Source organism: Brienomyrus brachyistius, chromosome 9 (genome assembly GCF_023856365.1).
Source record: "Brienomyrus brachyistius isolate T26 chromosome 9, BBRACH_0.4, whole genome shotgun sequence".
NCBI classification, from domain to species: Eukaryota; Metazoa; Chordata; class Actinopteri; order Osteoglossiformes; family Mormyridae; genus Brienomyrus; species Brienomyrus brachyistius.
Genome location: NC_064541.1, coordinates 3,966,041 through 3,990,272, shown reverse-complemented (window position 1 = coordinate 3,990,272; position 24,232 = coordinate 3,966,041). Strand labels below are relative to the sequence as shown.

The following is a 24,232-nucleotide window of genomic DNA, read 5'->3' as shown; positions in this document are numbered from 1 at the left end:
ATATAAATATTTATAAAATATAAATATATAAATTTAAACTACAATATTATTGCTGGCTAATCAAATTGACTTCCTAGGAATGATAATATTTACCCAGGAGATGCTTCTAGTAAACGAGAAATGTTTGTACTAAAATGCACTGTGGTTCTTTTGGGCTCAGCATCACACTATCATATTTAGTTTTACAAAGATTATATATTTGTGGTATACTTTTCACACATTAAAATCAAGACTGATCATCACAACAATGAAGTGGCATTCTTTACTGATATTCTCCACTCTCCCATAGGTCTTTGTAATGTGAGAATAAAACCTTCTAAGAATCCCATTTGTGTGGGAGAAAATGTGACCTTCAGTATTTTCCCCCCGACTGTTATCAAAGCTGGGATCTGGTCATATAATGGCATTGTCATCGTAATGTGGTTTCCTGAGAGTGAACCACATCTTTTGAATACGTATGAAAACCGCATCACATTCAACAGCACTACTGGGTCTCTGTTTCATGAGTCTGTGACTCTAAATGATTCAGGACTTTATGTCTTGCAAGGATTTATGCCATTAATTATGGCTAACATAACTTTGTCTGTCCTGGGTAAGTTTTAGCATTACAAACATGTGATTTAATATTATTTAATATCCTTTACATGCTAAAATTAAATGCACTGTGTTTGTATGAGGTACTTCAATAGTGAGATTGTATGCCCCTTTGAAAGTCATAAAGCTATTTCTATTGCTAAAACCACATAAAGCCTCTAACTTGTTTGTATTCAATTGCTTCTCAAGTTAAATAAAATCAGCCATTTTAAAAATCTAATTAATTTCTGATTGATTACTTTACATACTACATAGACTAATATGATTTTTTTTAAAGATAAGAAATTTAGAAATATATATTTTATTTTATTATATATAGGTAACTAACGGTTAAAAAAAAAAGGATTTTTCATTTCATCAGAAAAATTTAATGATTTTACCATTTGTAATTCCTTCCAGTGCCGGTGTCCAACGTGTCAGTGAGTGCTAATGCTACTGACTTAATTGAATTCCATGATTCAGTCAGTATCATTTGTTCTGCTGCTGGCTCCTCAATGACTTTCCATTGGTTAAACAGGAGCTCTGACATCAAAGTGACTGATCATGTTCAACTGAGTGATGATAACCGCACACTCACCATATCTAGCGTGTCAAGGTATGACAAAGGTCCAATGTACTGCATGGTTTCCAATGCCGTCAGTAATGAGACCAGCAAGGCAATCCTCTTTGATATCAAATGTAAGTAAAATGATTAGATAACAGACATTTTATCACATGTTAATGGATACATTGCAAAGGTGATTGCTGAGGAGTGTTGATGGCATTTCTTTCTCCATTTCACCAAGTAAATTGAAGCCCAGAACACTAATACAATTTCATTTACTTTCGTTTCATTTAGTTTCATTTGAATACTGACTGCATCCTATAGTGTGTCAGCAGTGCTGTGGGTGTTTACTCCCCCAGATGGCCCAAGTGACCTCCGTCTAACCATAAAGCCACGTGAGACTGCCTACAGGACTGGCTCTGATCTCACCTTGTCCTGCTACTCCCAATCAAACCCTCCTGCATCCTATCAGTGGGACTTTAATGGAAAAATTTTGAACCAGAATAGCTCCAGTCTCATTCTCCAAAATGTTAAACAGAATCAGACTGGAAATTATACCTGCTGGGCTTACAATAATGTAACCCTCAAATCTGCCAGTGTTGGAAGACGGATAGACATAATGGGTAAGAAAATGTTAAATACTTCATTTGTTAAGTATGGGATAATCTGTGATTTTTATGAGCTAATGCCACTTGTGTTACATATAAGATTAATCATTAATATGCTTTTTTTTCCAGAGCTAATATCATGGGTCAACTTGACCTACACTGGACCACAGCCAACAGACAACCAGACATTCACACTAAACTGCACTGTTTCACAGAAAGTTCATTCCATTATCTGGTTGAAGGATGGCTGGCCCCTCTATCCAAATAAGAGAATTACATTCTCTAAGCGAAACAGCTCAGTGACATTTAGTCCAGTCCAGCTCTCTGATAATGGAATCTATGTATGTGAGGCTAATAATGCTGTGAGCAACAAAACCAGTCCAGAGTTTCAGCTGCTAGTTAACTGTGAGTACCGAAAGATTCCCACTTGTGACTGGTACATGACATGTGCTGTATTAAGAGTACTGATGCCCCACCAATTTCCTCTGCCTTACAGTTGGACCAGAAAAGCCCATTATTTCTGGACCAGCCATAGCGGAAGCAGGTTCTGGTGTGACCCTCAATTGCACAGCAGCCTCTCAGCCTCCCAGTCAGTATACTTGGTATTTCAATGGTACCAAGGTCACTCAAAGCCCTGTGTATAAAATCAATGTACTGACCTCAGCTAACAGTGGGCTGTACACCTGTGTCGCATTCAACTCTGTGACAGGGAGGAACAGCTCTTCAGAGGAGCAGCTCACAGTCATCGGTGAGTCAGAGCCTGATCACAGCTTAATTTTAGTTTTATCTTGGCAAAATGAAAAAGACATTACTGCATTCGCTCATATGGTGTCTACCTTTAAGATTATACTACCGGACGGTTTCATTGTGGATAGAAAACCCACTGCATGGATGGAGCGCACAGTGATTTTTTCAGAAAAGTCATAAGAACATAAGTACATTTACAAACAAAAGGAGGACATTCGGCCCATAAAGCTCATTTGGGGAGAACTGAAATAATAGCTCAGAGTTGTTAAAATCTTATCTAGCTCTGATTTAAAGGAACCCAGGGTTTTAGCTTGCACTACACTAATAGGGAGACTATCCCATACTCTAACTCCTCAAATTCATTTTAAAATGTTCTCCCGCTAATTTCCACTTATGGCCACGAGTAGTATTTAAACTAATACTGAAATAGCCATTTGGGTGAACAGCATCTCGACCTGTTAGAATTTTATATACCTGGATCATGTCCCCCCTTAGTCACCTTTGCTCAAGGCTAAACAGATTCAGCTCAGCTAACCTCTCCTCATGAGACATTTCTTTAAGACCTGGAATCATTCTCGTAGCCCTACGTTGCACCCTTTCTAAGGCAGTAATGTCCTTCTTAAGGTATGGTGACCAAACCTGCGCACAATATTCTAGGTGGGGTCTTACCAAGGAATTATATAATCGTAGCGTTACATCCCTTGACTTAAACTCCACATACCTAGAGATGTAACCCAACATCCTATTGGCAGTCATGTTCTTGTCTTGCATAACGCACAACTAGCTAAAGACTTGTGTAATCTTATGTACATAAATACATAAACTCATCTTATAGTCATTTTATTTTATGTGTGTATGATACACATGGGGGGCGGCATGGTGGTGCAGTGGTTAGCACTGTCGCCTCACACCTCTGGGACCCGGGTTCGAGTCTCCGCCTGGGTCACATGTGTGTGGAGTTTGCATGTTCTCCCCGTGTCGTCGTGGGGTTTCCTCCGGGTACTCCGGTTTCCCCCCACAGTCCAAAAACATGCTGAGGCTAATTGGAGTTGCTGAATTGCCCGTAGGTGTGCATGTGTGAGTGAGTGGTGTGTGAGTGTGCCCTGCGATGGGCTGGCCCCCCATCCTGGGTTGTTCCCTGCCTCGTGCCCATTGATTCCGGGATAGGCTCCGGACCCCCCGCGACCCAATAGGATAAGCGGTTTGGAAAATGGATGGATGGATGGATGATACACATGCACACACACACAGGTTTGTAATTATATCTTTGTGGGGACTCTCCATTCATACCGCATTTCTATGCGGAAAACTTCACTCCCAGCAAAACGACCTTAACCTCTACCCAGGAGGGGTGGAACGGTTCACAATTCAGTTCGTATCATGGTTGCTGGTCACGGTTTTAGGTTCGGTTCAGTTTTTTTCTATTTTGTCAACACTCCAGAAGTATCATACATCAGCAGTAGAAAATCCACCACTTACGGTTTTTAAAATATTAGTTATCAGACATGTCATGTAGTCCTGTAGATACTTATGCTCGTATTTCCACCATGTAAGTGGATCTGCATCCACAGAAACTCTTTGACAACTCCTCGTTGCGTCTCATGGTAAAGCTCAGGAATTACCGTGTTGTTGAAATGTCTGCAGGAGGGAATATTATACCGCAGCTTGAGTACTTTAGTCATATGCTGAAATCCCGTGTCCCCCACTATGGCATATGGCTGCATATCTTTAGCTATGAGGCATCCCAATGCTTTAGTTATGGCTTTTGCCCTGTCTGACTTTTCACTGAAAAGCTCTTTAAAAGCAGCGGGGAGTAGAAGTCATTCTTTCCTACCCGAGTCTCTCTTTCATGTGCTGTCAATTGACATACTGGGATAATGTGTCCAGGGATGAGCCAACATACTGGATGTGTTGGTGCTAGCATAAGCAACATATGTTGCACGGTGCTTGCACAATGTCGCAGTTTTTTTCTCCACTTTTTTTATCGCCGTCACTGTAGGTAGCACAACATCCAAAATGATCCCACGCAGCACACCGAAACAATGCAGCTGACGCATCCTCTAACTTTGGGCCTCATTTGTTGCTTCCCATTCCCATAACTGACCTGACTGTTGCACTCTGCCCTTTCACTAGGATACCGCCAAAAGGTTTTTTGCGCATGCGCTGAACTGAACGGCACAGATTTGCTAAATGCAGCTTACTAGTTCCTATTAAATGTAATTAAATAATCATGTACACCTTTAAAATAACAAGAATATATCCTAAATTCTTACACCCCTGCCTGATTCCACAGTTCCTACCCCACACTTGTGTGTCCCCCACCCCACCCTTCCATGACTTGTGAGATAAGGAAAGCACACTTCTGCCTGCCTGGTCGGTAATTTCTAGCCGCTATTTAGGTTTTTCCTCAAATCTTGTTGCCTAAATGACTTATATCACACTCATATTAATTTAAAATTTCGCTATAACAAAACAATCCTTATACATTTTAATATAAAACGTGAAGTATATATGTCTGGTGTTTTTTTTTGATTGAGCAAACTCTTTTTTTGTGTTTTTGTGTGCATGTCCAATCCAAATGTAGTTTGTATACCTTTAAACATTAACAAAAACAGTTAATGTCTTTTCTTTAAAATTTACAAGTCTATTTCTGTCTGTTTTTTCGCGATAAGTTAGTAAACGACTAAGTTAGGGTGCTTTGGGGTTTGGTCACACATTGCGATCAGCAACCTAAAGTTGGTCTAAAGCCCCCCCCCCCCCGACCTCCGGGGTGTGTGTGTTTGTGTCCATGCGCATGAATAAACATTTACTGAAAAACGTATTTATTAAAATAACTAAGACTTTATTCTGTCAAAGTTTTTAAAAATGTGTTATGATGCTTGTCACTAAATACTGCTTAATAGTACCTAATCGGGTGCTGCTCCCCCAGAGACAGTTGCTAGTCCATATAATTTCGCACCTAAAACATGACAGGGCTTTTGCCGTTAGAAAATAATGCATTTAATTTACTTAAAATAACACACTGACAAACACGACAAATGTTTTTTATCCCTTAAATTATAAAAATAACTAAGCTATTAATCTAACAAAGCTTTTAAAATGTTTTTGAAGTACGTAGATAAATACCACTCACCATAGTTCCTATCCGGGACTACGGTGCCATCTCCAAATCGAACGGACTCCTTGCGGTGCCATGTTTTGTGAATTCTGCTTGAAAACTTTGTCAGTTACCTTCCATATTGGAATCTTGAAGATGTTTTTGATGTATGTTACTAAATACAGCTCACTAGTTCCTGCATCTATTAAATTAATAATGCACTGAGTGCATTTTATTGAAAATAAAACAAAATACAACTAAATTATTTTTTTAATTATATCTTATTGGCTTAAAACTTTATACTAATTTGTCATACGACCATTTAAGTTACGGCACTTTATCCCGCTGATTAAACAATTGAAGTTAAATACTTCATCCAGCCCCACAGGCCCGCAGCGGGGCGTCTGGGGTTATGCTAGAGCCCCAGAGCTGTGGTGTTAGACATCGACTTCAATTAGAAATATATTCATCCATCCATCCATCCATTATCTTCCGCTTATCCGGGGTCGGGTCGCGGGGGCAGCAGTCTCAGCAGGGAAGCCCAGACTTCCCTCTCCTCGGCCACTTCATCCAGCTCCTCTGGGGGGATCCCGAGGTGTTCCCAGGCCAGCCGGGAGACATAGTCCCTCCAGCGTGTCCTGGGTCTTCCCCGGGGTCTCCTCCCAGTGGGACATGCCCGGAACACCTCCCCAGGGAGGCGTCCCGGAGGCATCTGAATCAGATGCCCGAGCCACCTCATCTGGCTCCTCTCGATGCGGAGGAGCAGCGGCTCTACTCTGAGTCCCTCCCGAATGACTGAACTCCTCACCCTATCTCTAAGGGAGAGCCCAGCCACCCTGCGGAGGAAACTCATTTCGGCCGCTTGCACCCGCGATCTCGTTCTTTCAGTCACTACCCATAGCTCATGACCATAGGTGAGGGTAGGAACGTAGATCGACTGGTAAATCGAGAGCTTCGCCTTTTGGCTCAGCTCTCTCTTCACCATGACAGACCGATGCAGCGCCCGCATGACTGCTGACGCCGCACCGATCCGCCTGTCGACCTCCCGTTCCACCGTTCCCCCACTCGTGAACAAGATCCCGAGATACTTAAACTCCTCCACTTGGGGGAGGACCCCATCCCCAACCCGGACAGAGCATTCTACCCTTTTCCGGCTGAGAACCATGGTCTCGGATTTGGAGGCGCTGATTCTCATCCCAGCCGCTTCACACTCGGCTGCGAACTGCCCCAGTGAGAGCTGAAGGTCACGGAGGCCAACAGAACCAGAGGTGATATTCCATGTCCCTAGAGCTAGCTTCTGTAGCCGAGGATCGGACCGCCAAGGTCCCTGCCTTCGGCCGCCGCCCAGATCACATTCCACCCGACCCCTAAGGCCCCTCACATGGGTGGTGAGCCCATTGGAAGGGGGACCCACTTGCCTTGTTCGGGCTGTGCCCGACCAGGCCCCATGGGTGTAGGCCTGGCCACCATGCGCTCGCCATCGAGCCCCACCCCCAGGCCTGGCTCCAGGGGGGTGCCCCGGTGACCCGCGTCCAGGCAAGGGAAATCGTGGTTCCAAACTTGTTTTCTTCATAGGGGTTCTTCTGAGCCGCACTTTGTCTGGTTCCTCACCCAGGACCTGTTTGCCTTGGGTGACCCTACCAGGGGCATAAAGCCCCAGACAACATAGCTCCTGAGATCACTGGAACATGCAAACCTCTCCACCACGATAAGGTGCCGGCTCCAAGAGAGGTAGAAATATATTATTTTATACTATTTACGAATAAAACAGATTAACAAATAGAGGTAAAGTGCTTTCTGCTGAGATGGGAATGCTGTCTGTCTGCTTCTCACACTCAGGCGGCCATTTTGTTTCATTGACGCTTCCTTCTCATAGGCTTATCGCTGACAACTCCAAAAGCTCTTGTGCCGACGCTCCGTTTCCCACTGCCGCGGACATTAGCTGACCGACATGTCTAGACATGCAATACGCATAAATCCCCCCCTAAAACGGGATTGCTGTGTTTTTACTGATATAAAATTGGACATTTTGTTAAAAATAAACCGTTAACAATACACAACTACTGCTTTTACCATTAAAAACTGCCCGACTCTATTTCTTCTCTAGCTAGAAAAGCTCAACGCGTCCGGTGACCCCGTTAAAATTATTATGCATTAAAACATATTTAGAATATTGCATTAATAAATTCATATAATGTATTTTATTCTTTTAAAGACTACTGATTCCAATTTGGGGCCATATGCTTTTATCTTGTAGGCCGTATTATAGCTCCATTTCTACCAGCTATAGGCCATGATACGTCTGGGCTATTATGCTTAAATTCTTTAATTATCGTTAGCTATGTGCTTTATAACACATTTTATACTTCCTTTACACACGTTTACTTATTGTGTACACACTTTAAAGTTCAGAAAGCGACTTGCCTCAGCTGTTTTCAATAAAAGACAGTGGTGTGTGGGTATCGTGGTTGCACGCACAAGCGCGACATGGAGAGAGAGCGAGAGTTATTTTAACAAGGGTCACCCGCGTTATTCCTTGATTCTTGTTGTCGAAATGCTTCGGATGTTCTATTTTAACCAACACATTAGCCGAAAAACAGTTTCATTATTTAAAAAACGATGTGGTTAAAGGGGCTTATTTGAAATAATAGAGCAGCATGTTTCCCCGTTGTCGCCATTTTTAAATGCGTGAGTGCGCATGCGCAAGATTGGTGCAGTCTCGGGTAAACATTTCAGTCGCGTTGTTCAAACGGGTCGGTCATATGTACCAGAACTACGCTGTTTGTCGAATCATTACTGAGGCTGATACACTGTTGTTTAGGTTCTTCCTCAATTCTCATTGTCTAAATGATTTATATTCCACTCATACTAATTTAAAATAGCGCTATAACAAAAGAGCTAAATGTGTTCTAAATTCTTGGTCGTTTCTACACACCCGCCTGCTGCTCCGCGATAAGACTCTGCCTATCTAACCAATCTAGCATGACAGTACATAGTCCGGGCGTTGGGGGTTTAATCTACCGAAGTTTTTAAAATGTTTTTTGATGTATGTTGCTAAGTATCGTTCACTAGTTCCTACAGCTATTAAATTAATAATAAACTAACAAAATACAAGTAAATTGTTTTTATTCCTTAAATGCTATTGTTTAAAAATGTATACTAATGTGTCATACATCTTTTCAAGTTATAGTGCTTTATTCCTTTTGATTAACCAGACGTAGATAAATTTTGCCTAAATGCAGCTAAAACTGGGGAAGTTGTGTTAGAGATTGACTTTTATTTAAATTAGAAATAGATTATTTTATATTATTTACAAATAAACAAGCTTAAGATAAAGAATTAGTGTGCATTCTGCCAGGATGGGCCTGCTGGCTGTCCGCTTCTCACAGTCCTGGGCCAACGGTTAGCATCACGACAATTTCCGCTGGTAGCCATTTTGCTTCCATTTTGACAGTTGCTTGACGCAACGAGTCGGCTCTTTGAAGGAAATACTGTGTGGCTCTACGCGCATGCGCTACATGAGAGCGAGCCAGAGAGAGCGCATGCGCCTATTTAAACAAGAATTAACCGTGTTATTCCTTGATTATTGCTGTCGAAAATGCTTAGAGCTCTTTACTTTATTATTCACATTGGCAGAAAAGTGCTTCATTATTTAAAAACTTTATGGTTATAGGGGTTTATTTGAATTAACAGGCGCTCCGCCGGTGTCGCCATTTTGAATGTCGGTGTGGGTGCACATGCGCTAAGCGCTGGACTATCGATCGTTCATTTCGACCGCGTTGTTCAAACAGACCAATCGCATGTGTCCAAGCTCCGGGATCGTTTCGCCCTATTTCTTCTAAAACTTTGCTGCTTAAATGATTTCTCCAACCTGGTAAATATCACTAAAGTCTTTCTTTTAACGTGGTGGTTAAATGTAATGAGTGCTCTCTTCTTTTAAAACGACGTGCGGTATGTTTATTGGTTTCGCTTGTGCTTGTTTAAATGTGCTCTTCTGCTTCTTTCGGGCATGTTTGTACTTGTTTAAATTCCGTCTGCTTTTCTTTTAAAATAGCACTAAAGTTTTTCGTCTTTAAAACATTTTGGTGCTTTCTTCTTTTAAAATACGCCGTGGCGCTTACTAACAACACGCGGCTACGGGCCGGACGGACCCCCACTGGACTTGTATGTGCTAGCTTGCATTCATCCTGCTATATGTTTTATTATTCCTTAAAACTTAATTTAAAAAAGCACATTAATAAATACATGTAATGTATTTTTATTCTATTAAAGTTTAACGGCAATCTCCCAAACCATATGTCCCCCTATCGACAACACGTGGCATAAGCATGTATGGTATATAGAGATAAGCCCCTGACCAATCAGAATAAGGGACACGCCCCCTCTCGCTTATGACGTCAGAAACAGAGCACAATTAAGCTCCACCCAATGTAACAGATAATATCTTGCCAATCATTTCCTTCTGGAAACATAGTCATAGCAAAATGGCCTCTACAATGTTTTGTATACTCAAAGCAGCAAGCCCAAAAAACAGCCAAGGACATAGAGCTATTGTGAGAACCCAGGTGTTTTTCCAATAATGAACAGTAGCATTCTGATTGCATGTTGCTTAGCTACAGAGCCAATTATATTCTTTGGCCTTCAACATAGCAATAAGCTGCAAAGCTGAATAAGGCACACATTCATACAACCAGGGCTAAAATAAGATACAGAAACTTTGAGGCTAACATTAGGTACAGAAATACGTATTTTGGCTATATCATGCAGCAGTAATTGGGCTATATTCTCTAAAGGTTACGAGGTCATATTATGTTCTGCAGATTACATCTTTACGGTATAGTCCTAAGAATTACATTTACTAACTTAGAGTGCTATATAATATTCCATAAGGTAACATTACCCTGGCATCCACCAAACTTCCATTAGACTACAAGACAGGGAAGCTAGATTCCTCACTCCACAGGACATGTTTCGACTGCTTCATAGTCCAGTGGTGGTGTGCTTTGCGCCTCAGCACTCAGTGATCCCACTCTGTTACCTTACGTGGTCTGCCACTTGGCACGTGGCTGAGTTTCTGTTGTTCCTAAACACTTCCACTTTGCAATAATACTACTTTCGGTTGACTGTGGAATATCTAGAAGGGAAGAAATTGCACAAACTGACATTGCAAATATGACACCCTATGACAGTACCATGATTGAGATCACTCAGCTCTTCAGAATGACCCTTTCACAAATGTTCATAAACCTGACTGCGTGGCTAGGTACTTGATTTCATACACCTGTGCCAATGGATCTGAACAATACACCTGAATTCAGTGATTGAGCGGTGTGTCTCCTTTTCTGTTATTCTCAGTATTTCTACTTCTTTCAGCTTAAGGTCATCTACTCGTATACAAAGATGAATTGCTATTAGAATATTTCAGTCATAGTTACTAACTTTGTGTTTCATACATAAATACAAGCACAACTGAGACTATAAGGTTCAGAAAATCTCCTTCAGACTTTCTTACTAAAACTAAAACAGCATTTAAACTATTTAACTAAAACAGCAATGTGTTTTTTTTTGCATAATCCCAAATGTTGCATTTACAGATCCTATAACCAGAGTCAATATTAATGCAAGTGCAAGACAACCCATTCAAAATCGCACATTCCTTCTTGTTTGTGAAGTCATCGGGAGACCCAGATTCATTTTGTGGCAGAAAGAACGACAGCCCTTATTTCCTAACAACCAAATAATTTTCTCTAAGGACAACAGCTCAGTAACATTCAGTCCAGTCCAGCTCTCTGATAATGGAATCTATACATGCGAGGCTAACAATGCTGTGAGCAACAAAACCAGTCCAGAGTTTCAGCTGCTTGTTAACTGTGAGTACTAAAAGATTCCCGATTGTGACTTGTACCTGACATGTGCTGTATCGAGACAACAGAGTGCTGATGTCACACCAATGTCCTTACAGTTGGACCAGAAGAGCCCATTATTTCTGGACCAGCCATAGCGGAATCAGGTTCTGGTGTGACCCTCAATTGCACAGCAGTCTCTCAGCCTCCCAGTCAGTATACTTGGTATTTCAATAGCACTAAGGTCATTCAAAGCCCTGTGTATAAAATCAATGTGCTGACCTCAGCTAACAGTGGGCTGTACACCTGTGTCGCATTCAACTCTGTGACAGGGAGGAACAACTCTTCAAAGAAGGAGCTCAGAGTCATTGGTGAGTCAGAGCCTGATACCAGCTTAATTTTACCCTAGCAAAAAGAAGAAGATACCAATGCACCATTTCATAAGCTGTCTACCTTTAAGGTTACACTACCAGAATCTGTAATTTATAAGATCTGTAGGATCACTTGTGTGTCTTTTCATGAGAACATATAAAATATAATTATTGTGAGCAAAATTAGCTCAAAGCTGCACATTCTCACAGTACTCACTCTCTTCACATCTATATCCTCTTATCGTTTCATAGCTGCAATATCTTCAGTGTTGGTGAGACCATCCCCAACGATACCTATTCAGTTTTCGAACCTAACCTTGAGCTGTGATGTCACTGGCCCTGCTGTTGCTATTAACTGGCTGAAAGAAGGGCAGCCTCTTCACCTTAATAATACCGTAACACTCTTGGCGGACAACAGCTCCATCTTCTTCAGTCCAGTGCAGAAATTTGATGATGGATCTTACCAGTGTGTGGCTATCAGCCTTCTCAGCAACAAAACAAGCCCAGCTTACCTTGTATTGGTCAACTGTAAGTATGTAATGGGTCCTCTTTTGGAATCTACACACTATATTTGATAAATGTAATTTATTAGTAAGGAATACAATACCAAAATATTAGCAATATTTATCAACATACTTATGTATCCTTCCTATATGTTAGGACTAAGGTTGAAAAATAATTTATTTTTCAGGTCTATGGTTTTCCAACTGTGTGTTGGGGCATATATTCGGTATATTACATTAAATATGAACACTTGGTGTGCTTCGTCATTCCCTTGCAAATCGCATTAATCAGTTTCTGTGGCATTTCTGCGCAGTTTTTGTGATTTATTAGGGACAGTGGCCATAGTATTAAACCAAGATTTGAATAATAAGGTCATAGTAACTAAAAGAAGGTGCCTGCATTAGCTGATAGCTAGTTGTAGCGTCCACACATAGTTCACACACTCCAACCAGCTGATCCATGGTGGAGTCCCATACTGCAGTTTCCCAAGTTGAAAGATCTCATGTGGGTGTGGTGGAGTTTCAGGCTGAGGGCTGGGAAGGTTTTTTCCTGATGGACAAGATGGGTGGAGATGCAAAGAGGAAAACTTTTACCCAGCCCTCAGAGACAAAGTGGGTAAGGTACACATAAGGATACTTGCTTAATGCTAAGAATGTTTAAGAATAAAAGGCTACAGGGTTGAGGACCAGTTTCATTCAGATCAAAGAACACGGCTTTACATACAGATGGTGAGGGTTATGAAATAGGATCCTGTAGTAACAGCACAGTTCATTTGGCCTTAACAAAACTTTGACAAAAATATTCAGATAATAGCATGGGTTGACTGACGTTTTCTCCTTTATAATACAGTAGATGTTAAAAACAAGTGCATTTTTTCTCACAGGGAATGTACAGACGAATAGTTGCACAAGACACCCTGACAGTTATGGTGTGCCATAAGTTTAAAAAGTTTTTACATTACTGTAATTGTTTGTTTCATAGATGGGCCAGAGACCCCAGTGATTACAGGACCCACTGAAATAAAAGCCGGGGTCACGGTAAAACTCACTTGCTTTGCCTACTCCCAGCCTCCCAGCCAATATTATTGGATCTTCAAGGGGGAAGATGCCACTATTGCTAGCGCTCAGCTAACTATACACAATCCTTCAGTTCTGAATGAAGGCCAATATACTTGTGTGGCCAGGAACCCACTCCTCAACATTACTTCGACAGCTACTGTCAGCCTGAAGTTCGTCTGTGAGTCAACTAAACCATTTATTTTAAAGCTAAACATAATTTAAGGCTGACAGCTAGATGATGAAGATTACAAAGAAACAGATTACACTTTATATAATCCATGCTCAGGGCACTACATTGCTGTCTTTAATATTGTGACAGGATCATTTGATACCAAGTCAAAGCCAAACAGCCAAAGTAGTAGGATCTATGGTATCTCTTAATAAATGGTCTTCCCCTCCCTGTGTGTCCCTGCCCATATCAGATCCCTCTGCTGGGCCTCCTCAGGTGTCTGGAGGAGGCCTGACCTTTATGATCCTCGTTGGCTTCCCATTCCTCATTGGATGGACGTCCCGCTGAGGTGTTTACTGTATGCACACTGGTCTTTTATTACCACCTGTACATGATTTTGTCATGTCCCTCCAACATACTCCCACATAAATGACTAACAAGAATGACTTTATTCTCATAGCATGGCTAATAATATCTGAAATAGATGGTAAAAACATTTTTTATAAACAAATTATATAAATGAATAAAGCTTTCCTTAAAACAACTTGCGAAAGATTCTAATTTTATCTTTTCTCTCTGCAGGGCACCAAGATGAGATGAGACGAGACAAACCATTTCCAGCTGAATAACCCACAACATATATTTTGTCCTTTTGTTGGAATGTTTTAGATAATTGTAATTTATTTCAAATGTAAAATCCCATCCCAATTCTTTCAATATTCTCCATTACTTATTGGATCTTGCTTCTGATTCATTGTTAAATTAAATAAATATATTAGAAAATGGAAAAAATATATATTTTTTATATAGCATTAGATGTGCATATTGGGTGTATTTAAATGTTGAACTTTATTAAACTATTGTTTTGCTTGCCATGAAAAACAAAGCTAGTTTTCTGAAAATGAGAACTAATGTATCGTTATGATTTAGCAATATTTATCATTTTTCAATAATATATCCAGCTTAGCTATTGGGCATTCAAAGGCTAATATAGTTTTACAAAGCTTTCAAAAATTAAGAAAATTGATACATGTCTACTTTGGAATATTATGATTCTGAATTTTATATCTTAAGAGTACAATGGTTATCAATTATTACTATTATCAATAAATAAATGTGTTTTTTTCATATTATTATTATTATTTGCTTCATGGGACTCCAGTCCTCCTTCTAAGAGCCTGATAGGAACCTGTCCTAGCAGTGCACTTCGCATCTGCACTTAATGTTTCCTGTTCTTTTTGAAGGTCACTTGATGTCATCCTCCGATTCATGAGAAACTGTTGGATAAGTTAACGGTCATCTCTGGCATTAGAGGGTCACTTCTACCCTTTACCTGACTGGCTCCTGGTTGTTTTCAGTGTCTCCTGCTTCACTTTGTTCTTGGGTGCTACTGTCTCAGAAATTTTGAACCTGAAAGCATCCTGCTGGTCAGTGTAACCTTCTGCCAGCAGAACCACAATTAAAGCAGGATTGCTGATCTTTTTAAAAAAAATGCAAAGCGGTCTCTAATTTTTTCCAGAACTGTATGTTAGAATTACCAAACAAAACATTACCGGGAGCTGTGTGGCATCACCTTTGGGATTACAGTGCCATGCCATGTATAAGCAGCAGGTGGCAGCAATGAGACAGAAATCCTAAAGAATCCTTCTGGAATCCATATGTAGCGCTACATGTAGGGATTTTGGAATGAAGTAAAGCACCAGTGGCTTGTGGAGACAGCCATGTGCTTCCTGAGTCTTGGGACTTCTGTTTGTGGGTATGGATGAACCCCTGAATACTTTGTCTAGGAGAGATTATTTGGGGAACATTCTTTTTGGGTTTGTCTTGGAGAATGTCGCCATCACTCAGCTTTGTAAGTGACAAATATAGGGTATAAGAACGCAGTTCAATCCTTAAAGGAAGCAAAGAGGAGAAGGTGGCAGATTAATTGAAGGTTCTAATGGTAGTCTTACATTAGCCCTCCAGTATCGTACCTTCCCTGAAGCCTTCTTAACACTACATCATTCGTAAATTCTACCTTAAGCTGTACCTTAACTTTCTGAGGTGTTCTCTGAAACGTCCTTAATTAAGTATACCTTCCACAAGACATTCTTTCGTACGGTTGTTCTGAGCTTCTCTTAGCTGTCGCTTATCGCAGATTGCACATCTCTGCAAGCAATATGTAACAATTCAGCAGTTGTGGGGGCATGGGGTGTAACACATCCTGAAAAGATGTGATGTAAGAAAGCATTTAATATGATTTTCATTAATAAGGAAAAGATGCTGCCATTAAAAATAAGACTAACATCGCTAAAGGTACAGTTTCACAACTAACCATAGCTTAACTAAAATATAACTGGTCTATATGTTAAAATATTTTTTTCTGGTACGCGACTACAACCCTCGTTAGATTTCATCCTTGCCCTCTGAATGAGCAGTGAATTGGCCTCAGTAATGAGCGTCGTTATAAAGAAAGATAAGGATTGATGATGACATGGGGAGAACATGCAAACTCCACACACGTGACCCAGGCGGAGACTCGAACCCGGGTCCCAGAGGTGTGAGGCAACAGTGCTAACCACTGCACCACCATGCCACCCCCCTGTTGGTTATATATGTATTAATTTATTGGGAAGGTTTGAAGAGGTCTCCCTATTTCTGATGTCCCTGGAATCCACACACCTCCTCAATGTGCCAAAGTCGTGGTATACCAAACTTTGGTTCATGAGGTTGATAAGAGTCGACACTGCAGGTTCATTTACATATAGGTCTACTATATTTCCCCCAAAAAACACCCTGGAATAGTCCTTAGTAGTCAATAATGAAGAACATTCACTAGTTTACGAATGTGCTACAAAAAATTAAGGCAGCTGGGCGTGTCCTTGAGTGGCGTTACAATGCTACTGGTCTTGCTGTCCACAAGCTGGCCTATAGGGAATATCAAAAGGCATACTCAAAGTCATATCTCCAACCTACCATTCCTAGTTGCCATCTATATTCAGGATCACCTCAAATACAAAAACCTCTTTGAAAAATTTCAGTCTGGTTTTCGCTCTGCCCATAGCACAGAAATTAGAGTCACAAATGACTCTCTGCTCATCCTCCTTGATTTGTCTGCTGTGTTCGACACTATTGACCATGATATACTTCTCAATTGGTTACATCTCACCATTGGTCTAACTGACAGGTCTTGGTGTCAATCTTATCTTACAGACAGAACTGAGTACCTTTCCCTTGGGAAAGCAAGGTCCCGAACTCACACTGCGACCTGTGGAGTGCCCCAGGGGTCAGTTCTTGGCCCCATCCTTTTCACTTTATACATGCTCCCTCTTGGCCAAATCATTAGTCTCTTTGGAATTTCATTTCACTGTTATGCTGATGACACACAGCTTTACATGAAAACTGATAAATACTCCTCTGCAGCAGCACCATCACCATCAATGCCATCGATACCCAGCATCTGTCCTGAGGAGAATCAGATTGTGGATGAAACAAAATTTTCTGATCAAAACTGAAGCGATCTTGGTGGGTACCCCACATCAGCTTCAATCCACCTCCATACCCAGCATTAAAGTCTCCGGTCACGACATTCCTCTTGACTCATCAGCCATCAACCTGTAAGATTTGTTCCTCACCTTGCCAGATGCTGAAAAACTGGTTCATGCCTTTATGTCTTGCAGACTTGACTACTGCAACGCACTTTTCATTGGAATGCCCAACAAAAATCTTCAAAGGCTCCTATACATGCAAAACAGTGCAGCAAGGATTCTAATGAGAGTTTGAAAATATAAACATATTACACCCATTCTTCAGTCACTTCACTGGCTTCCCATTTCTGCAAGGATCAAATACAAGGTTTCCCTTATCAATCATCAATGCATCTATGGAAATTCCCCATTTACCTAAAAGAACTACTTATCCTCCTAACCTCAACACGGTCTCTACAATATACAAATACAAATCGTCTCTTACTTCCCAGGACCAAACTCAGCACCACGGGTGATCGGGCCTTCTGTTTTGCCACCCCTCGACTATGGAACACCCTCCCGGACCATTTGAAGGCACCACAGACTACTGAAAATTTCAAAAAAGGACTTAAGACATTTCTTTTTATCACAACTTATAGATTTCAATTAATTTTGCAGGCTACTGATTTCTTATTTATCTACTTGCTTGTTTTAATTGTTTTAATGTGTTTATTAGTTTTTTTAGGATGACATTTTGTGGCACTTTGAGATTTATTTTAAATGTAAAGTGCGTTACAAATAAAATCTACTATTATTATTATTACATTGGACATTCTCTTATGTTATGTCACTAATACAACTTTTCTTTTGGCATTTCTGCCATTGCTTGTCCCAGTATCAACGACATACATGCAGGTGTTTTGTGGAACAAATTAAAACAGTCTGATATTACAATCTGGGGAGGTGGGCTCGTACACCATTTTTCATATGGATCATTACAGTTGGCGAAAATCATATTTACATGTCATGATTCAGTTTATTAATTCAGGATTCAGTTTGTTCATTTTGCATTGTACTTAGATTGTCCCTGGTTCTGATTAATGTAATATTTCGAAGCATTTCTGTAGTGTTAGACAGAACACCACTGTCTCTCATGCCACAGTCAAACAATTGCTGTATGGAGGGAATAATCAATTCTTGAACCATCAATGTCAACCAATCAGGTGTTCCGGTGCCTACTAACATTGCACTTAAAAAGGTCTCCCCTTAAGCAACCTCTTAGGGGATTATTGTAGGAAAACACATAGAAAAGTAAACCTCTTTCATCAGAAATACCTTTCAAGTCTTTGTAAGATGCTAAGAGTCACCATTATCATGGAATGTAGCCCAGATCTGCTATTGTGTGAAAATAAAAGCATATCCATTAAAATAAATTTCATTATGTGCTTATCTCCAGAAATGCCATAATGGGGGAGGAGGGAGTTAGAATAATTCCAAGGGCCCTTAAGGGACCTGGGCCCTACAAAATTTGGAAAATAATTGAATTGGCCTGAGTCAGAGGCCCGATATGATATTCACAGGTGCATAAAACAATATGGTTATGCAACATCTCCAGGGGGAAGCCAGGCCAAAAGAACCCACAAAATCCCTAAACTTCCACCACCCAAAACACACTACACTTACCGACCAAACGAAACTACGCCAAAAACAGGTACAAACAAGGTAGACAAAGTGCCCCTTTCTAGCATTGATGGACAAATATACAAACAATATATATAAATATGTATATCCTCTTTCGAGAAGAACAAATACAATCATAAGAAACTCTGCAGCACAGCACAACAAAGCACACAAAATATAGCACAGTAACACAGCACAGCAGTGAAAAACAATCACGATTCTCTCTCTCTCTGGAGTTCTTTTCTTGATCTTTATAACCTCCCAGGGCTTACTACAAAAGGCCTCCGGATGTCCTAGAGCTCCCTGTAGGATATGAGAGGAACAGCGAGAGGGAGAGAGAGGGACTACGGGCAAGCCCATAACAAGTCCACTAGTTTAAAGTAATTCAACTATAGCTGGCCACACCCATCATCAATTCAACAAAGTTTGACCTTCAGACAAATGCTGATATTAACAAGCTCATTATCAAAGATAAGAGAGGAAGGCTGTATTAAGGATGGTTCATTAAACCTGTATGCACAGCAGACCTTCATAGATGGAGTGAATGGTTTGATATGTATGCTTGAAATCAAAAATGGACATAACTCTGTATTCCTCAACTGAGAGGAGCAATTAGCATATGTTTATTACGTTAAATGTGTTCTGTGGTATATTGGCAGCTTGGAAGAACATTGTTTTCTGCGGTTTTCCTGTTTGATTTTCAAAACGAATAATTAGTTTTAGATTAAACAGATTTGTTCCAATTCACATCCAACAAAACGGGAACAAAGACAAAGGAAACTGAAAATGTACAAAACCAGGAAGTTTATCAGCTGCAAGAAGATGACAGTTACTTGATCCTCTCACACCAACTGAGCAATCTAAAGTTTGCACATGTTTTGAGTTCATTTTATGACAACACATAAAGACATGCACGCACACACACGCACACACATACAGACACACACAGTCATGTAATCATATCTTATTGGGGACCACTCATTCATTTCTATGGGAAAAACACTAATGCCAACTATGAAAACTTTAACCCCTACCCAGCCCTAACTATAACGATAAGTAACCAAACAAAATACATTTTTCGTTTTTTCATTGCAGCCACGGATTTTCAAAAAATACTGTTTTCCCATATGGTGAACAGGAAACTGGTCACACACACAGTAGTTCCCCTATATCCGCGAGTGATATGCTCCATGATGTACCGCAGATGACCGAAACCGCGGATAATTGCAAACCATGCGCTGACACCATATTTAATGTGATTTTCATGTACATTATAATGAATAGGCATTATTCTCATGCCCATTCATTTCGTGGAAATAAACTGTCTTCAAAAGTGTCGTCTTCATAACATATGCGTGGGTTTAAACATTCAGTAGTATTAACTTCATACTACCTTTTATTTTAATACGTAATTGTGTTTTTACATTTATGCGATAATGCATTATCCTCAACATTTTTTTCGTGCTGTTCTGTTTCCTGAGTGTGAAGTATTGTGGGATATTTAAGTGGTAGTGGAACTGCGTGAGGCTTCACTGTTACTTACATGCTTCAGGGGACATGATCGACCACTCCACCTTAGCCCTTGCTGCTTTGAGACACCCTTATGCATGGCGACAGGTTTCAGGAATGCGCAAACAAAGGAGTAGTAGTGAGGCGGATTGTGTTGGGATCGGTTTAGAATATGTGCCAGACTCCTACCCAAAAAGACTGAATGCTGTAGTTAAATCAACAGATACTACAATTAGGGCCAAATCTCAAACTATACCCTCGACACTCCTTCACTTCGAGCCACACTCCGGCTGAGTCACCCTCACAACACACCCTATGCACTTAAACTGAAGGGAAATGCCACAAGAAAGATTTGAGACAGACTCGCAGCGCCTTTTCACAGTCTTCTTTACCGGAAAGGGGAAATGTATTATGTAGTGATTTGACAAAATGGATCCATCAAGAAGTTGTATTGTATTTTCTTTAATGACTTATCAGTTATTTTAAAAAGCACAATGATTATCTAATGCGAGGAGACGATGGCTACGTCGTCTTTTTGCACTGACTGAGCAATTTGAAGTATGTACACGTGTCATATTGACGATTATACAATTTCTACCATAGCTAACTTAGTTTACACGCATAAAACATTACGCATTACTCCTGTACCAAATACCAGATCAGATCTGTAGAAGAAAAAACAGGCAAATATGAAACATAAACTGTTATTGATGGTGTGATGTTGATAGAGTTTGCGTACGAAAGTTTCTTCGCGTGGTTTCTAGTTTGCAAAGTACACGAAATCTCTCTTAATCGGATTACGATAAAAATATCTATCTGTACTGACCAGCTACAAATAGCTGCTTTCATATTTTTTCTGCAGCAATGAATTATAACATGTAACATAGACTTTCTATGTGTATTTCACAGTGCTGTTAGAATCCAATTATTACATTATCAAGAACATGTCATTGTGTATTTTTTTTCTTTCAGAAAAACAAACATTTCATACACGAAACTTAATCACTATGTACCTGTACTCCGTGTCTTTTTTGCGCTCTTCTGTTTCCTGTGCGCTAGGAACTGTGGGATATGGAAGTGGTAGTGGAATCGCGCGAGCCACCATCTTTGCAGACTCGCTTCTCGCGGGCATAATCGACCACTCCCCCTTAGCCCTTGCTGCTTTGAGACACACTTCAACATGGTGACGAGTCTCGGGAACACGCAAACGAAGGCGGAGTGTGTAGGGACCGGTTTGGGATTGGGCCAAAGTATAGTTTAAAGGTGTGCACACTTATGCAGCCAACGTATTGTACGTTATTTATCTCTTATGCTTTCCCCCCTGACAGATTTGTTTGTTCTTCAATTGAATTGTAGAGCTGATTGGTCACATTAAAAGTGGGGTGGGGGGAAATAAATAAATAAATAAATGATATATATTTATATATATATATATATATATATATATATATATATATATATATATATATATATATATATATGATTTCTATTGATATCTATACATCGGTACATATAAGGAATATGTCCTGTTCAAGTTGTGCCCCAGCTTAGTGCAGTGGGATAGGCTAAGGTCGGGAGATAGATGGATAAAGTCTAACCAATAAAATAGGCTCCACCAAAGAATTTGCAATTAGTTGTGCATTTTATTAATCTTTTCATAAGTAATACAAATCACCAGCAGCACTAACAGAGAAAGATCTACAGCCGTGTTCCTCAACTTGGTTCTTGGGGAACCAGCTGACATTCTGTCTTGGACTGTCTGGGGGACCCCAAGGACTGGATTGAGAAACACTGATCTACAGTATATGTCTGAAGTTTGTCTCAGCTCTGAAGCATAAAAACATATATATGATTAATTTGTGTCTGCTGTTTCAGAAATGAAACTGCATAGAAAGAGAAAGCATATCTTATGGATAAAAATGTGTTTAACTGGGTTTTAAATGGGTACACTGATGGAATTATGATTGCTAGGAATTTTCTTTACCCCCATCCTCAGCTTGGAATCAGCGTATTTCATTTTGGCTGTGTGATGGAAAGCAGACACAAACAAAAACGTGTATAAGCCTTACTTATAACCACAGGATATCCAGGGTGGAAGAATATGTGAGAATGACCTCATGTTCCCCCAAGCCATAACTTAATTTCATTATAATATGACAATGATATTACATTATAACATTAATTATATTACATTAGAGAATGTCCCATAGGTGCCTATCCCTCTTAATTCAAATAAGAATTAAATTATAAACCAATCATTGCCATGCAATGAAAAGTCATAAACTACAAAACATTTATGCAAGCAGACTTACACTTTTTGGAAATTCTTTTGCATGCACAGCCTGAAACTGACTTCTTGGTCTTCTTCCCTGCCACCAGAATAGAGGATTATTCAAGAAGCATGAAGTGTTCACAGGTTATCCACATGTCATGCAAGTTTGTCCTCCAGAAACTGTGCAGTCAGGCTAAACACTATCACAGTCTGCGGCATGTGTACACTGTACATGTGGTCTACCTCCCTCTTTATGCCCTTTGTTACCTGGGATAGACTCCTATGATGGACGGAGTAGGGAAGGCAAAAGCCTATGGGGTTTGTTTCGGCTGGAAGAGCTATCTAAGCCCCTTCGCAACAAACTTATTTGACTGGAATGAAAAGCGACCACAAAAGGCTAAACACAGAAGACTCACCATGACAAGAACAAGGCTGAGTGTGAATCTTTGTGTTCTTTGCTTGAGTCAGAGTTGGTGGCTCATTTTCAGAAAGCCTTGGCACGTCTCCTCGTACAGGCACTGTAATGTGGATGCATGCTTCATAAAGGCCAAAAGACTTACAGGAACAACCAATCATGATTCAAGCTTTTTTAAAAAAAAAATAATTTAATGTTTTTAAGGTAATTGTAATAACTGAAGAGATGGTGTATTTAATGTTTTAATTAATTAGTAATAATTGAAATATTCTGAAATTACTATATAAAATGATTTGAACAAAATTAGAACAGTAAAATTGATGTCAAATTGCGTTACATTACTGAAAAGACTGATTTAAGTATCTTCCTTCTTATCTAAGACAGTTTAAGTCAGAAGAAAGAGCTCAGTGTGAAGCCAGTCTATATTCACCAAAGCTTAGCCTGCTGTAGGAAAAAAGGAGTGGCCTTTAAGGGTCAGAGGGCCAGGACCCAGGATACACAGTTGTGACATCATGCTCTTTTACTCACAGGTTTGCACAGCAGAAGGTGCCACAGTGACATCAAAAGACTGAATGACCTCTACAAAGACAGAGTGCAGCTTGAGTACTCTACCTTCATGTTGTTTATCTTCAGTTAAACAAGGGTTAACGGTCATGTAATTTGGACTGGATTAAGTTTCGGCATACAGCAGTCAGAACATTTTAAATATTTGTTTAGTAGTATGTCATGCTGCAGGACAAAAAATCCTTTTTACAGTAAATTACTATTTACTTCCAACCATCCGCAATGTTACTGTAAAGTACTGTAAACTGAGTAAGAAATTCAATGTTTTGCAATATGATACTTTACCTTGATTCTGTATGGTATAGTCGACAATCCCACAAATAACAAAAAAAATCTTAAATTTCGCTGAAATCATCTTGCTTCTCTCAAATGTGCAGCTGATCAGCAGTGATTAGGTTTTCCTTTTTTTGTAAAAGAAGATTTTTTTTTTATCTGTCGGAGGATATTTTCAGTTCATTTGCCCTTGGTGAGAGCAAATTAAGAACAACATTCAGACGTCTCACCTTTTATACCTGGCGGTTATACTAAGAGCGTCCAACAGAGGTAGACATACCACATATGCAAGGTGTTTACTGATGTCAAACTTGCCGGCATTACAAGTCAGGGTAAACCTCTGGGGCACATGTGAGCTCAGAACTTCATGCCAAATGTCACTGATCCATCAATAACTTCCAGAAAAAATTTTATAATTTATTGCAGTATGAAAAAAAATATTTACATTATTCAATATTTACATTTCACAAATTCTTACATGCATAAATGTCTGTGTAAAGAACTTCATAGCCATGACATTCAAAAGAATACCGCCGTT

At 40.0% G+C, this 24,232-nt stretch overlaps 1 protein-coding gene and 1 long non-coding RNA gene across 3 annotated transcripts in view; one reads left to right on the top strand and one right to left on the bottom strand.

Annotated features, from left to right (window-relative positions):
- The window catches only part of LOC125748367 (uncharacterized), a 39,290-nt gene extending 17,895 nt beyond the window's left edge, over nucleotides 1–21,395 (bottom strand). Inside the window, exons 1-3 of one of the 2 annotated variants that reach the window (XR_007399525.1) lie at nucleotides 21,184–21,395; nucleotides 17,487–17,588; nucleotides 17,150–17,252 (exon numbers count right to left, since the gene is read on the bottom strand). This is a non-coding gene — a long non-coding RNA (uncharacterized LOC125748367). The remainder of the gene's footprint in view (nucleotides 1–17,149; nucleotides 17,253–17,486; nucleotides 17,589–21,183) is intronic. The other variant, XR_007399524.1, reaches the window with a different exon arrangement.
- ceacam1 (CEA cell adhesion molecule 1) lies at nucleotides 100–14,973 on the top strand. Its single transcript, XM_049024265.1, has 12 exons — nucleotides 100–592; nucleotides 994–1,272; nucleotides 1,498–1,761; nucleotides 1,876–2,151; nucleotides 2,243–2,494; nucleotides 11,185–11,460; nucleotides 11,553–11,645; nucleotides 11,766–11,804; nucleotides 12,057–12,332; nucleotides 13,290–13,544; nucleotides 13,789–13,884; nucleotides 14,118–14,973. Exons 1-11 carry the CDS (start codon nucleotides 418–420, stop codon nucleotides 13,881–13,883), a joined length of 2,280 nt encoding a protein of 759 aa, XP_048880222.1. The 5' UTR covers nucleotides 100–417; the 3' UTR covers nucleotide 13,884; nucleotides 14,118–14,973.
- Nucleotides 21,396–24,232: the final 2,837 nt, after the last annotated feature.

What these genes read in the sequence shown, in the direction of transcription:
- ceacam1 (XM_049024265.1), top strand. Translation starts at nt 418, where the DNA reads ATGTGGTTTCCTGAGAGTGAACCACATCTTTTGAATACGTATGAAAAC. An exon ending in GAAGGAGCTCAGAGTCATTG is followed by an intron (nt 11,805 to 12,056) that starts GTGAGTCAGAGC and finishes ATCGTTTCATAG; the next exon opens with CTGCAATATCTTCAGTGTTG. An exon ending in TTACCTTGTATTGGTCAACT is followed by an intron (nt 12,333 to 13,289) that starts GTAAGTATGTAA and finishes TTTGTTTCATAG; the next exon opens with ATGGGCCAGAGACCCCAGTG.